We start from the raw sequence: 16,545 nt of genomic DNA, 5'->3' as shown, positions 1-16,545 counted from the left end.
TTTCTTTCCATAATTTAGAGCCCTTTTAAACATTCATTTTTCACGCGTAATGGAATAGAATATGGTGGTGAAGTTGACAAAAATTGCTAAAATGCTAATTTAGTTCATTTATTTATTTCCCAATTTCAACTGTTTGTATTAACAAGTGTTTTTTGCGTTTTTCTCACTGCAAATAAACTTCCCCACTTATTTCAAACAAATGCAATTGAGAAAGGGTCTCTTCAGCCTTTTTGTTTTTCAAACATTATACAGTATTCTTTTCTATAACATTAGTTAATAAAAGAGAATTTTTTATACACAAATTTTACTAATTTTACTTTTTAAACAACATTTTTTTAACTAGATATATTTTTTTTTAATTTGATTATTTCTTATAATTTTAACTAATTTTGAAACTAAAGTATCTATTTATAATAAAAAATTTACCTACATAATAAATTAAAAATATTTAAATTAATTAATTATTATATTTATTTTTATAATTATAATATTATTATTTTTACTATCATAAAAAACAACAACACAAACGTGTGTTTCCTATAGTTATAACATTAATGGTAATGTGAACTTGTCAACAATCAAATAATTTCATTCAGTTTTAGATTGATTTTCAACGAATTGAATTGATCATTAAACAAAACGATGTCTTTTAATACACATTTTACTTATGTGGTGTTGTTCATTTCTTACCTGTACAAATTGTCATTGGCTGTCATCAACAAGTACAAATTAGTACCTTAGGTTGAATTATTCCAATTTTTCGTTGAAATTGGTGTTTTGTTTTTTACAGATTCAAAGAAAATTGGGTTTGATTCAGTGAAAAAAAAAAAACTAAATCATGTCACGATATGTACTATTAAATTGTTTTAGATGTTAAAAAATGTTAGTTTCACTATAATATGTGGATACAAATAAAATATCCAAGCCATAGTTTAGAAAGATAATATACAATTTTAATTTTTAGATTAGATAATTTTCTCAAAATCCATTTAAGAAAATATACGAATATTCAAGGTATGTTGTAAGAAATTAATTTGATTATTTATGCTTATTTATTTATTTATTTATTATTTTCATATATTTAAATTTTTCCAAAAAAAAAAGTTTTTATACAGTGGTCCAAAATGATTATCTAAATCTGCAATATAATTTGTTCATGTTTGTCTTTTGAAGGTCAACTGTACCCTATAAAATTACTCACGTATCGTTTTCAGTCTTCACCTTCAGTTTTCTAGGTGACACTCTTAAACACTCGAGTCAATGTTTGATTAAGAATTTGTTCTCAGATGGATAAGTTCAGCTTAGAAGAAAAAAAAAAAAACTCACATATTTATACAATTTTTTGTTGGATTAGACTGTACTTTGTGTTTAATCCTTATTTTATTATGTTCAGGTACTAATTTTGTATTGGTTAAATAGTTATAATTGGGCTGAAAATGCTATAAGTAGTGTAAATGATATCAATTTTTTCAGTAACAATTGTTAGCCAAAAATATATATGTTCACATTCTAATTCAATCTTTGGAATTAGCACAACAAAATTCACATGCTCTCCAACTCTGTTTGTTAATATTTTAGTTTGCATACTTTTATATATATATATATATATATATATATATATATATATATCACATTTATTATTTTTATAGAAAAATGAATACCCCAAAAGAAATAAAGACAGCCCAAACGAGAAGATGGATCCGGGGTTTTTCTTCCTGCACTCCCAATTTTTCTTTCTACACCCCAAATTTTTTATAATTTCATTGCTACCCTTTTGGTTTGTAGTTACCGGTTTTCAGAAACCGGAGTTAGCGGCTTTCAGAAATTGGAGTTACCGACGTTCAAAAACCGATGTTACCGGCTTTCAAAATCTGGTGTTGCCGGCTTTTAGAAGCTAGTGCTACCGGCTTTCAGAATCTGGTATTATCGATATTCAAGATATGGACAGTGACAAAACTTGAATAAAAATGTTAGGGGTGCCAAATTTAATTTTTTTATATATAATTTTTTTTCTAGTTAAATAAAAAATTCTTCATTTTATTTACTTAAACCATTTTTATAAAGTGATTCACGTATGCACTTATCAATTTCTAATATTTCTAAATCATTGAATTCACGCAATAGAAGTATTCTAATTTCTATTACAATTCAATGTTATCCAACTAACTCATTATGTATAGCGGAATTTGTAATGCAACCCAAGATATATCCATAAATTTTACCATTTGCAACATAAAACACAAAAACCTTTAAATTTCATAATTTAAGGTTGTACTAGTTTGGGTAAAAATATAATTAAGATTCATGCCAATTTGATACAAAAAATCCTAAAATCATAATTAAGATTCATACTAATTTGGATAAAACTTAAGTTGAAAGAAACATCATAAGAGAATCATAAATTTAAGATACATAAATCATAATAGAATATTAATGATTTATGAGAGATATTGTGATAATGTATTCTTCAATCTCTCTATTCTTCAATCTCGGTTCTCGATTTATCTCCTTACTTTTCTTTTTTAATTTAATACTTTCTTTATGACTTGTTGAAAAATAATTTTATTATGACTAGAGATAGAACTCTAATCGCTTTTATCAACAAACATCCATCAAGTTAATTTTTATTTTTAAACAATAAAGATATACAACAAAAAAAATATATAAATAAAATTCTTAAAATTTTTCCTAAACTTAATATAAATAATATAATTATATAAAAATATAATTTAAAAATATATAAAAAAATTAAAAGTAATGGGGGAGCCGGTGGATGCGGGTGTACCAATTTGCGAAGTTCTGTTTGGACTATTTTAATTTTTTTGTATTTTATTTTGTTCATGGTTGGCGACCCTGAATCCTTGTTGACAAGCCACAAGTTGTTGGAGAAGTGAAATAGGAATATCCTTGCGATGAGTTTCGCTATCTCATACTCATCTATAATCTTTATCTTTTTAGATTATAGTATTTCATTACGGTTGTAGTATGTCACGAAATTTATTTTATTAAACTATATAATCTAATGTTACCGACTTTCAGAAGTCAGTGTTATCGACTTTCAGAAGTCGGTATTACCGGCTTTTAGAAACCGGTGTTACCGGCTTTCAGAAATCGGGATATCAAATTTCATTCTTGAGGGTGCTGACTACGGAGAAATTTAGTTTATAATTTATTTTTATTTTTTTGAAGGACATAATGGTCTTTGCAGTCAAACTTGGAGGAGCAGGAAAAAGAATTGGGGGTGCAGGAAGAAAAACCCTGGACCCGTGAAGGGTGAGTTTTGCAATGCCCAGTTTCATAATTCTAAAGTCCATTCAAAAAATTGACAAATATTGGGGATACGAATCCAAACTTCTAAATCTTATAATAATTTGAGAATGTTTTTCTTACATCCTTTAATACTCTTTTCACGCCTTACATTTACAAACAAATATTGCAAACTATTATTTCACCTTCTAATAATAATAATAATAATAAACTTCATGCCTTAATAGAAATAATTAACATTAATGATGTTCAAATAACATTATTTCTTTAACTTTTTTTTTCTTGATTTCTAGTTTATACTAATACTTCTTTTTCAAATTATAAGAATACTATTTTTTCTTATCGTTTTTTAGTTCGATTTGTGAAACACAAGAAAACTATCTTCTTCTCTTTTTTTTTAAACTTTTTAGTAGTATTGTTGACCAAGTATTTGTTTTGTTTTGTGATGTAAAAGTACATTTCTCACTCTATATATTTATTATTATTTTCCTATAATACTGTAAAAAGGAAAGTGAAACTTGAGAAGGAATTCGATTGGAAATTTTGATTTAAAAGAGGGTAAAAGAGTCCATAAATAGAAATTGTATTACATGCAGATCAAAGAACAAAAAAACACCAAATTAAAAATAAAAATATAATTGTTTATCAACAGCTTTGTGTGCTCTTTTACTTATTCTCTGTTTTCTTTTATCAAACTCAAAAGCACTCATTCTTTTTGGATAAAAATGACAAAAAAATAAAAATTCAATAAATATTTGTTGATAATTTATCAATAAATTTTGATTACCGATAAAATCTCCAGAAAATATCATGATTTAATAATTTTTTTTCTCCCAGAATTCTTTTTTCAAATACTGCTTGGTATCCAACTACTGGTCTTGCATACCTGGGCAGTTGCTTCCTTCGTATCCAACTACTGCATGAACGAAATGAATTCCAACATTATGTAAATACGTGTGGGGGCATGCATGGGACCTAGAAAACGTGGCAGAAGATGCATATGACTTTTTTTAGTTCCGGATGCTGCAATCCGGAAGAATTTTTTAAATATGTTTCAAAATGCATATTCCGATAGGTATTTTCAGATTTGAAAAATATTTTTTCAAATAATTAATTTGAAATATAAAAATATTTTTTAAAATAGATGTTTTTAAGATATTTCCAGATCATTCAATCCTAAATGTATTTTTTGGTAATTTTTGCTTTGAGTATTTAAAAAAATATTTTTTTAATTCAGAAATATCTTTCAGGATATTCAATTCAGAAAATATTAGAAAAATGGAGGTGCATAGATTTGTATTATAATTAATGATGGGTGAGAATTACCACTTTTATGGGTTGCAGGAAGAAAAAAAAAGAAGGGGAAAGGAATACCCTTTAAAATGTCGAAAATCTCAAAAAGAAAAGACTAATGGGTCGTGGGTGAGAGACCCAATCTAATTATCTAGTTATAATAAAAATAAATAGTTGTTGCTGGTTTAGGTATTTACTAATCTTTAATGAATCAATATTATACACCCAATCTTAATACAAAAAGCTTTTAATAAAATTACACATAATAAAAAATATTTAATATTTTAAAATAATATTATCAATATAATAAATTTGAAATCATCTTGTTATCTATTAATAAAAATGCACATATTCATAATATTTAATCGAGACAAATAAAAAAAATTATATTTGATACAAACTATCATCAAAATATAATATATATATATATATATATATATATATATATATATATATATATATATATATATATATATATATATATATATATATATTTACACCCTGGCGACCAGACTCTAGCCAACTTATGTGTATGCACGCGGTGGACCAACCTTCAGACAACTTATGTGTATGCATGCGGTGGGCCGACCAGGACAACTTATGTGTGTGCATGCACTGGGGCGACCTCATGTATAAGCATGCACTAGGTTGGGGTTACCCGCACACGTCAACTACCTCCCGCAATCCTAGGAGGACTGAAGCAAGGATGAGCTACACACCTCTATAAAGCCAAGCAGTTGCTCTCCACCAAAGCAAAGGAGATATGACCGAAAAAGACAAGTCTAAAGAGAAACAAAAGTATTTTTTTGTAAAATATATGACAAAGAGACCGAGTTCCAACTAGTCTACACCTCAGATTTGCCTTTTGCAAGAATACACACGCACGCACACACGCGCACACGCACACGCGCACACCCACACACACACGCACACACGCGCGCACCCCCGCACGCGCACACGCGCACACACACACACCCACACACACACACACACACCCACACGCACACCCACACACGCGCACACACGCGCGCGCACACACCCACACACGCACACACACGCACACACGCACACACCCGCGCACGCGCACGCGCGTCACACACACAGAGACATATATATATATATATATATATATATATATATATATATATATATTTTACACACACACACATATATGTATATAAGAAGAACTTGCTTTTAAAAGATTTCTGATTGGACAAACTTGTTTCCTTTTCCACCAAGATCCCTAAAGTGGACTTTGATATATGAAAAGATCAACATATCTTTCAAAATTCTAAACAAAAAGTAGAGATAGAGTGTATTAGAAAGATGATGTTTTTTTTTTTAAATAAAGTCTAACTAATTAAATTTTTCCTTTTATAAATTATATATTTAAATAATAAAATATTCATATTTTATCTCAAGTATATCACTTCCTCTCTTAGAAAATTACCCAGCTCTTTCCAATATAATTGTAAAAATAAGATGGAATTAAACCCATTGATTCAATTGTTTGGTATACATATTATCTAATTTAGTTGAAAATAAATAAACAAGAAAAAAAGTACTAGTAACTCAAACACGAATAGTAGAAGTTATTGAATGATCCCTAACCATTAAAGTTATTTTTATATTACATCAACGATCTTATTTCTTACTGCATCAGTAAATGTGGTGATGCAAACTAAAATCCTTCTGTTGACTTTATGCCTATTTCTCAATACTTAGAAATTGATTTCAAAGTGAGAAATTGTATGACCAATCATCCAATCAAGTTTGAACACTATCTTGCAGTAATCTCTTATATGAATGTATTTGTAATACATTGATATCGAATATAGTTCAAATGTATAGAAATCAAGCTCCAATGAACATGAAACAGACTAATTACAAAAAGAAAAAAACGATTAAAAATTTAAATGTGAGTTTAAATTACACGATAAGTAAACTTATAAATTTATGATCTTTATATTTTATGTTAAGAGTGATGTAAATTTTTTATGTATGTATTGAACTTATATATCATTAGTATTATATCTCTCTAGCAATCATTTTTTAAAAGATCTAACATAAACAATAACAAATAAGTAACTGTAACATGAACAATAACAAATAAGTAACTGTTTGAGGTTACGAGAAGAAAAGTTTACGTTAGTGTAAAGTTCAATCATTTTGCATACAAGATATCATTAGTCTTAACATTCAAGATAGAAGAAAAAACTTGAAGTTGAACGTCTGCATCTCAAAATATTGCACCCATTTCGTAATATTCTGAGAAATATGGAGACAAAATGCTTTAGAGTTTGACCCTATACAACTCTTCCAAGTGTGAGGTGCCAAAGTTCAGGGAAGGATATAAATAATAGCATCCAAAAGCACTAGGTTCTCACTGCTACTTCAGAGTCAAATATTGTCAAAAAACCCTTTCAGTCACATGTTCAAAGCATCAAAATGAAGAAAAAGAATTCTGAATCGTTAGCGTTAAATGGACGTTTAGGGTTATCTAATGATCTTGTTTTACCAGAAACAATGACGGATTATATAAGGAACTGGGAGGGTTTGCGGCTCCCCAAAATATTTTTGATTTTTTTAATTATATATATATATATATATATATATATATATATATATATATATTTAAACTATGTATACTTTTGAAATTTTTAAAATTATAAGTAATATATTTTAAAAATTAATAAAAATTAAATTGTGTATCTTTTTATTTTTTTAATAAAACATAATATTTAATGTTAATAAATAATAAAATATAATATCAAATATAATAAAGAGTAAAAATATTTAGGTTTAATTATTTTTTTGTTTTTATATTTTAAAAAATATTAAATTATGACTAAAAGTTGGAACTAAAATTGAGACTAAAACAACTAGAGAACCGACTTAAATCTTTAAAATAAAAATCAAATGAGTAATTAAATCAAATATTTATTAAGATATTTTTTATTTTTCTTCTCGTTGTCTTTTTAGTTTTTCACAAATTTGTACTCATCTTCCGGTCTCATATGTTTTCTTTTTGTTTTTGAAGAAGAAAAGAGAGTTAGACACAAACTTATTACATTTTACTTTCATTTGTCACTATTTGTTATCTTTTTTTTCTTGAAGAAAAAAAGGTAACTTCTTTATTTAATTTGATAACGAACTATATTAACATTATTTTTTATTTCATTATCCTTAGTATATTCATTTTTTATGAATATAAAAAAAATGTATTATGTTGTTTCAAAGGGCAACTGGGCAATGAAATGGATTTTGAATTTATTAACATTCTTCAAAAAGGGTACTGTTAATAATCTCATAGGTACCGAAACCATTAAAAGAACGTCCAATAACTTATTGGCCATGGTACGAAGTATTTAAAATACGGGACAAAAAATACCATTCAGGTAGTATTTTCAAATGAGTTGCAAAAGGATTCGTGGGTTCCCCAATCATGGATGGTTCTAGAACCGCTAAGCCTATGTTACAGGCAATAGTACCTAGAATTACTACTGGAAAAATATATAAAAGATCGTTAGGCCATGTGGGTTCTCCATAATAATTATGACCCATCTCCTTAGCCAATTTTGCTCTTAATACAAGATCATTCAAGTCAGGTTTTTTTGTTATTGGGATAAGTGAATTCTTATAGATCCATCCTCCAAAAGAACCGAATATGATAATTTTTCATCATCTGACTCGAGCACTAATCAAAATTTTCAACTGTATCTATAGAATAAACTAGAAAAAAAAAATGTATGTGACTTGACTATAATATATTTTTCTTTTAATAATTACGTATCTCAATTTTTTATTACATTATGATAAATTATTTTTTAATATTAATTTTTTTTAAATGTATATTGATGAAGAATAAAATAATAGATTCATTCTTTAAAAGTGGTAAAAGAGAAGTTATTGGTGAAGTGAAAACAAGATAGATAGATGTTACTTCTTCACATATTTTAAGATATTATACTAATGATCTAATCTAATAATCAAATTATCTAATTAGAAGAGTTATTTTTTAAAACATTATACTAATAATCCAATCTAATAATTATATAATTATATTATTTTAGTCCCTTAATCCTCCAACTTTCATCGTGGATATCCGTCGCATAGAACTGGCTTTTGTTGCTAAGACTCACTACTAGATTTATGACTTTTATATCAAATTTAAAATAAAAAATTTAATTCTGGTTCGTATATTGAAAAAATTCTACATCTAAGTTCTTAAACACGAACAATTTTAGTTTATTCTAAATTCTATAACTAACTTTCTACCTATACATAAAATGAAAGAATGTTTGTGTTAACTTGTAGATGGATCTCCAATTAAAAGAACAATTTTTGAAGAGTAAATTGTAAAGGCACTAAAGAAATGATAAAAGGTCACAAAAGATAAGAGAAAGTTGAGAAAAGGATAATGATATTTTAATTTACTTTTTTTGACCCACTTTTAACTTATTACTTTGATCACTATTAGATCATTACATCACATCACTACAAAAAATCAAAATAAACTATCTAAGGGTGATTAAAGTAGTGGGTTAAAAGTTGATAAAAAAAAGTATGTTAAAATATCATTATCCTTGAGAAAATTAGGGGTAGATGTTCCTTCAGAAATGATGGGCGGAGAAGATTTGCATATAAGATCTTTTTTCCTCTCATGACACATTATATTGGTTGATTCAACATCTGATGTAAACAAATGTTAAAATTGATGTAATCAATCTTAAATAATCAACGTAAAATGTAATTTTTGCACTAACATAAAGATAAAAAAATTTAGCAAATCATTATATTTTTGTTTGTTTCAAATCATAGACTTGTTAATTCACTTGGTTGGGTTATATAAGTAATGTATGAGGATAGTTCCATATAAACTTCCTCATCAAGATGTTCATGAAGAAAAATATTATGGATATATCTAAGTTAATATCAAAATTATTGATTTATTGTAACAATAGCCAAAACTAATTAAAGAGTGGTGACCTTTCCAATGGTGAAAAATATGTCATAGTTGATGTCTTTTATGAAAAAGACATAAATATTTAGATATATTTCTAGTCTAAATGTATCTCTAAAGTTATATTTTAGATTTAAGATCATATTTGATAAATTATTATTATCAATTGAGAGTATGGGTGTGGCTAAAATGTAAAAGCTCAAATATAAATTTTTCATACTTTGATTGGTGTTTATATAGTGTCTATTGTATAAGAACGTTGATAAAATAAGATAAACAGGATGAGTCAAAGGTTAGTATATTAGGTAAGAGGACCATAAAAGGTGTACAATAACAAATATAAACAAGGTTGTTACTATTATAGAGCAGATTTATGAAAATCATATAGTTTTGAAAATATCTAACATTTTCTCGGACTCTTTAATCTAGAGTGACTATGCTCTTATGCAGGTATGGATGTTGGGGTACTTATAGTATCAAAATTCTATCTCAACAAAATAAAGACCTTGGTGATGATGATTGATGAGGAATGGAGAGACATAGCATATTACAATCTATACCACTATTGCGGGTGAAATAAAAGAAGGACAAATAGTCATTTATTGACAAAAAAATCATCTGTGGATAGTTAAGTTAAACTTACACAACATATATAATTTCCAATCTTATTTGGAATATGCAAATCTCCTTATAGTTGTGCTAGCAGTAAGCTATCTCCTGCAAAGGGAGTTTGATTAAAATTATTTTTATGTGCTTAAACTATTATATAAAGTCTTTTAGGGATGTAATGTAAATATTGAGGCTTAAGTATTAACTCTTAATACATTACATATGGTTGAAACATCCCAAATGCTTCATGTAATTAAAATTCTTTGTTATGATTATTCTTATAAAAAAATTAAGAGGCTCAATGATATTGTTTATAGTATATAAATAGTTTATATATTAAATTTGAAGATGTTGTGAGTTTCTATATTAGGCTCAAAAAAAGAAATATAAAATGTTATGAAAAATATGTTCATAACAAATGACGTATTTACTTATAAAAATAGTTTTATAACGTAAGTCAAAGTTTATAAACAAGAAGGTAATATGGGGTAAAGTTTATTAATAGATTTAGTACCCACTTGTAGCTTAGTAAAATGAATTTTCTAACATTATTAATAAACTTGGTTCAATGTTAACTAATGATGAGGGCAAGACAATTCAAAACCTTTAAATCAAGAAAGGTAAAAAAGATTATTTTATAACATTTTAAAAGAAATTTATAAAAATAGGTTTAATTAGTCAGATGATACTCATTTTGGTTCGGATGTATAACTTTGACACCCACTTAAAAAATATATTAAAGTGTAAATTTTTGAAGTCATATATATATATCAAAAGATAAATCCAAATATGCTTAGTGAAATCATCAACAAAAATAAGAAAATAATTGAAAAGATATTACGACAAAAAGATTTAAAGGATTTATGTGAACTAATTTAGAAGGATGTCAACTCTTACCATTATTGTTATTAAAGAGAAGTTCAACTTGCTTGGCCAAATGACATCAGTCAGAAACTAAATTTTAATTGATTTAAGGGAAATAGTTACATATTTATCAAAGGTGAAGGTTGACCAAGCTTATATGGTGCAAAACATTAAAGGTATTAGATACAATATTAGTCTGGGCCTCTACAGTAAAATAAATAGAAAAAAAAAGTAAAATATAAAAATACTTCGAAACATATTGACGAGGAAAATATATAAGTCGAATTCGGGTCCTTGTTTTTTTTTTTTTTTTTAATTAAGTCTCAATATTTGATGAATAGAGTTAATTTGTTATTTTTCATTGATGTTAAGATGATTTGACATTGCTACATGTTAAAATCTGCATCATTTTTTACTTTGAAATTTCTCTATTTTATTTTCTCCTTCCACCTTACCCCCACCATGTTTTATATTGAAAAGTTTGATTTTTATTTTTTGGACTTAATTCTTACATGGGGTGAGAGATTTTTGTGAGAGAATAATATTTAGGACTTTGAATTAGAAAAAAATACCATTTAAATGGTGTTTTATTATCTAGAAATGGTGCAAAATGAACATACAATTGGAGATGGAGGAAAAAACAAAATACAAAAAAAAAGAAAAAGAACCAGAGGAGTTCAACATCTTGAACTAATAAAAGACAAAATTATTTCTGAAATATAAATAGTATGAAATATCACAGTAAGAATTCAAAATAAATTCAAATTATGTTACTAATCCAGTAAATTTATTTTAATTGTAATCCAATCAATATATGAAATAAGTTAGGAGAATAAAATATGGTTAAAATTAATCAACCTATTTAACTTATCACCCCATTGCAGATCAAACAAAGTTACGAAACTTTTTAAGCTTAAGTCTATGGTGAGCCCCTTGAATAAGTTAGTTTAACTTACTTTGATACTCTTAGTAACGAAGAGAGTTAACAATTTTTGTTTAATTCAATTTTTTCATTAAATAGTCATTTTAATCAAATATACAAATAAATTGTGATTATGTTTGGTTTAATTTAAATTTAATATAAACTTTGAATTAAATCAACCAATGTTGTGTGAATCTATTTTTGTAAAGTTGTTAAACATTTTCTCGCAAAAAAAAAAAAAAATTAGACATTTTATAATAAAAAACTAACAAAACAAAGAAAAAGAGAGAAACACGTTATGAATTATTTTTGTATGATTGTTGTTATATTTATGATTTCATTTTTTTTCACATTATACGTAAATTACACAATCTTATAGTTAACAAATTACAAGACAAATTTGCTATCTTATTTTAGAAAACATAAATATATTGAAGGTAAAATACAATGAAATTAAGAAACTAAGAAGAGAAATTGGAAAATTAATCTTCCGTTTTGTCTTGTCTGATTGCTCCAGTAAACAATCTTTTTGAAGAATTAATGGTACATTGATTGGAAGACCTGCCCCCACGTATACGCCACTTATCTTAGTTGCCCACTAGCATCGTATTATTTAACCTATATTCTATGATTGATTAAAACATATAAAAAATCATAAAATAAAAAAGTCAATAGATAAAAAATTAAGTTTCATAAAAAAAATAAAACTTTAATAAATTTAATTCAATAATCATAAAATTTAAAAACTAGATAAAATGATGACGTTGGCATTTCTCTTTCCACCAATAGTTCTGGCCATCGAGTCTTTTTAAATCGTAAGTGATAGATAGTTTACATTACATCCTTTTCTTAATTGCTTTCAACGTGCATCTTTGTGAACTTTGTCATTTTTCTACAAATAGGAGTTAAGAGTCAAAATGCATCACATGATAAATTATGCATCGTCCAATCAACACTTAACGTAAAAGTTCCCATGATTCATGTCTAGATTTTGACAACGTAGCAAAATACATAAAATCCAACAATAAGGTTGTTACATATGGGGTCCGGAATTTTGAAGCTTTTGATGAGACACTATTGGCAGAACAAAACTGGTGAAAAATGCAGACATCAAAATTTCTCAGGGCGTGTCATGCCAATCACCAATCAGTGCAGTGCTGCATTAAAAGGCTCGTGTAAGGTGCTAATTGGTCCATCATGGATGTATTGGCTTGTACTTTATCTCAATGCAAAACCATCTCCTGTGCAAATTAATTAGATTATCATATAGACAAGACAGACCCAAATTATATATATTAATGACCATAGTTCAACATCCGAACATATATATACCCCAATTTTATATTATAATGAGAAATAATAAGGTAAAAGAGTGCTTTATTTATAGTTGGCCTTCTACATCCCTTCCAAGTGCCAGGGATGGATTGGAGAATAAATTAATAGCTTCCAAAAGCACAAGGTTCCACCACTACTCCAGAGTCAAAAGGACTCGGGAATCAGCTTCTTTCTCAGAAGATACAATACAATTAGTTCGCCCATCAATGCTCTTCTTTTCCTTCTATATTATTCTCTACTTTTGCCTAACAATTTTGTCCGAGACACCTCAGAAACTACGTTTTGATAACCACTTTCAACAGAAACTCAAATTTTTGTTTGTCATATTAAAAGAGACCAACCAATGACCAAAATTTTGTTGTACCTAAACTCTATTGCTTGCCTAACAATACATTCCAGCAATATCAAGTGAGAATACAACTTCAAAGTCGGCCACAGAGGCTAAACTTCCCTTTGAAAACAAGATTGACTAAAGTCCGTTCACATATCATCTTGGTTTAAAAATCAATTTAAACTAATAAGTTTGACATTCCATGCTTTGTAGCATAATAAGTTGCTCAATTGTGGAGCATCTGATACGAGTTTATGTTTTAACAGCAAGAAGAACAAACTTGTCTTTAGGATAGCAAATTTGAAGCGATCATTTTGCTTAAAAGAATCTAAAAATTTAAGGAGTCAACAAGATAGAAGAAGTGTTTCATTTGACTTGATGACACCTAATTCCATAGCTACCATAATATATTATATAATAGATGAACCAAGGTTAAATATGAAACTGATTGCTTCATCATCCTCCACTGACATGGCTAACTATTCCTTCTCTGCTGAAAATTAAACAGCAGAAAGAAATATGTTCGAATATACCTACATAGAATTAAACAAATGTGTTCAATTATCCCCAACACAGCATCTGCCATACCAAATTCTTTTCAGACTCAAACTCAACACCAGCAACCAAAGACAACAGCAAATGGAGAAAATATCAGTTGAAAACTCAAAAGCCAACATCAGAGAAACACTTACATAATCAGGGCAAAACTAACCTCACCAGTTTAATTCCTGAGACAAAATATTCAACATCCAAAAAACAGGCCGAGTCTAATTTATATACACAGCCTAAGTGAAACGTTTTCAACCATATTAACTTTGAAGCAAAACACTGTGAAAGTCACCAGACATGCCATTGTGTGATTAGTATAAAAATCCTTTACACTTATATACACATAAGGATATAATACTTAATTACAAATTACAGGAATATAATACTTATTCATGATTCAAAATTGACGAGTAAGGAAGAAAGAGGAAGGGCAAGGGGATTATTATAATCCCTAGCTGCACTGCAATAAGCATATAGAATGGCTTCATAAATCTAAATTTTGTAAACAATTGTTAATTTGTGACACAGTTCAACAATCTAGTTCTGCCTATAAGCAATGTAATTGGCTAAAGCAACTAAAGGAGCAGCCTTGACAGGGTCAAAGCCAGAGAGCTGATCCTGAGCATCTTTGTTCAATTTGGCAGCAAACTCCTTAGACTTCTCAATCCCCAAAAGCTTGGGATAAGTAACCTTATCAGCCGCGAGATCCTTCCCCGCAGTTTTCCCCAATTCCTGGGAAGATTTCGTAACATCCAGAATGTCATCAACCACCTGAAACAACAATCCTATATACCGCGCGAACTTCCTCAATCTCTCAATCTCCTCGTCGCTTCCACCGCCCAGGATGGCGCCAAGGACCACCGCGCCTTCCAGCAGGGCCGCCGTCTTGTGGAGATGGATAAACTCCAACCGTTCGAGGCCGACATCGTCAAGCCCCTCGGACTTGATGTCGACCACCTGGCCGGCGACGAGTCCCTCGGCGCCGATGGCTCGCGCGAGTTCGCCGAGGGCGCGGACGATGCGCGGCGGGGAGGCACCGACGGTGGCGCCGGCGATGTGCTCGAAGGCGAATGCGAGGAGCGCGTCGCCGGCGAGGACAGCGACGTCCTCCCCGAAGACCTTGTGGTTGGTAGGCTTACCGCGGCGGAGGTCGTCGTTGTCCATGCAGGGGAGGTCGTCGTGGATAAGGGACATGGTGTGGATCATCTCAACGGCGCAGGCAGCGGGCATCGCGGTGGCGGCGGCGCCTCCAACAAGCTCGCAGGCGGCGACGCAGAGGACGGGGCGCACGCGCTTGCCGCCGGCGAGGAGGGAGTAGCGCATGGCCTCGTGGATCCGCAGCGGCTCGCGGAGCGGAACGGCGTCGTCAAGCGCCTGGTTGACGGCGTCGGCTTTCTGGAGCATGTAGGACTTGAAGTTAAACGCCGGCTTCTCTTCCGTCTCGACCGTCTCCTCTTTGGTGAGCACTGCGGAGACTGTGAAAGACGGGGACGAATAAAGCTTATCTCTTGGGCGTTTGGTAACGATGAGGGAGGGAATGGGGGAGTTAGTGAGGCCGTGAAAGAGAAAAGTTGGGGATCTGGATCTGGTGAAGCTGGGGTGTAGCCATGCGTTAAAATTAACGGCACTCATGGTGGGGTTTGTGAGAATCTGTTTGGTTAGGGTGGGTTGTGGAGTTAGATTGAAAGGTTTGGGCTTTGGTGCGAAGTATGAGAGTTAATGCATTGTATTAGGGTGGGTTAACGAGGGAGGAGAAAAGAATAGAAGGGGTGGTGGTGAATGGTGAGAGGTGAGAGGTGAGTGGTGAGTGAGTGGTGAGTGGATAAGCAAAGGGTTCCACTTGCAGCAATGAGTCAATTACTTAGGATTGGTTATTGGGATCTTAGGAGATGAGATGAGATTCAACTATTACACCATTCGGCATATAACCCATCTATCTATATATCTATCTATTCTTTATCTATTCTTTCACTCCCTTTATGTTCTGTCACCTCCTTTGCCCGCCTCGTGTCTATTCCATCAACTTTTTTTCCCATTCTTTTAAACCAAACCATATGCTTTTATTTGACGTGTGACTCCACTTCTCCTATACTTTGCAAGAAACCACCACAAAGGGGAATGAATGAATATCACTGATTCATCTTCTTTCCAAATACCATTTCGTTAAATATCCCTATAATTCCTCATTCATCAATACGTATAAAATGCTTTATATTATTAATTATGAAACCTTCAACTCTTTATTATAATCCATAATAATGAAATACTATGCTATCTTTCTTTTTAATGTTTTTTTTAAGTGAAACTGTATTTAAAGGTCATATAGAAATTGGATTGTAAATCTAAAGGTAATAGATTTTTTGTTTTTTGTTTTTAAGTAAGTGATATGGTGAACAATTTTCTTAACACTCT

General features: G+C 30.0%; 1 protein-coding gene across 1 annotated transcript; it reads right to left on the bottom strand.

Moving 5' to 3' along the window:
• Positions 1 to 14,502: 14,502 nt before the first annotated feature.
• On the bottom strand, positions 14,503 to 16,066 carry LOC114179227 (geranylgeranyl pyrophosphate synthase, chloroplastic-like). Its single transcript, XM_028065490.1, has one exon. The coding sequence runs from the start codon at positions 15,763 to 15,765 to the stop codon at positions 14,671 to 14,673; it is 1,095 nt and encodes a 364-aa protein (XP_027921291.1). The 5' UTR covers positions 15,766 to 16,066; the 3' UTR covers positions 14,503 to 14,670.
• Between the last annotated feature and the right edge of the window lie 479 nt (positions 16,067 to 16,545).

This window comes from Vigna unguiculata, chromosome 3, assembly GCF_004118075.2.
Source record: "Vigna unguiculata cultivar IT97K-499-35 chromosome 3, ASM411807v1, whole genome shotgun sequence".
Lineage (NCBI taxonomy): Eukaryota > Viridiplantae > Streptophyta > Magnoliopsida > Fabales > Fabaceae > Vigna > Vigna unguiculata.
This window is presented reverse-complemented; position numbering and strand designations above follow the sequence as displayed.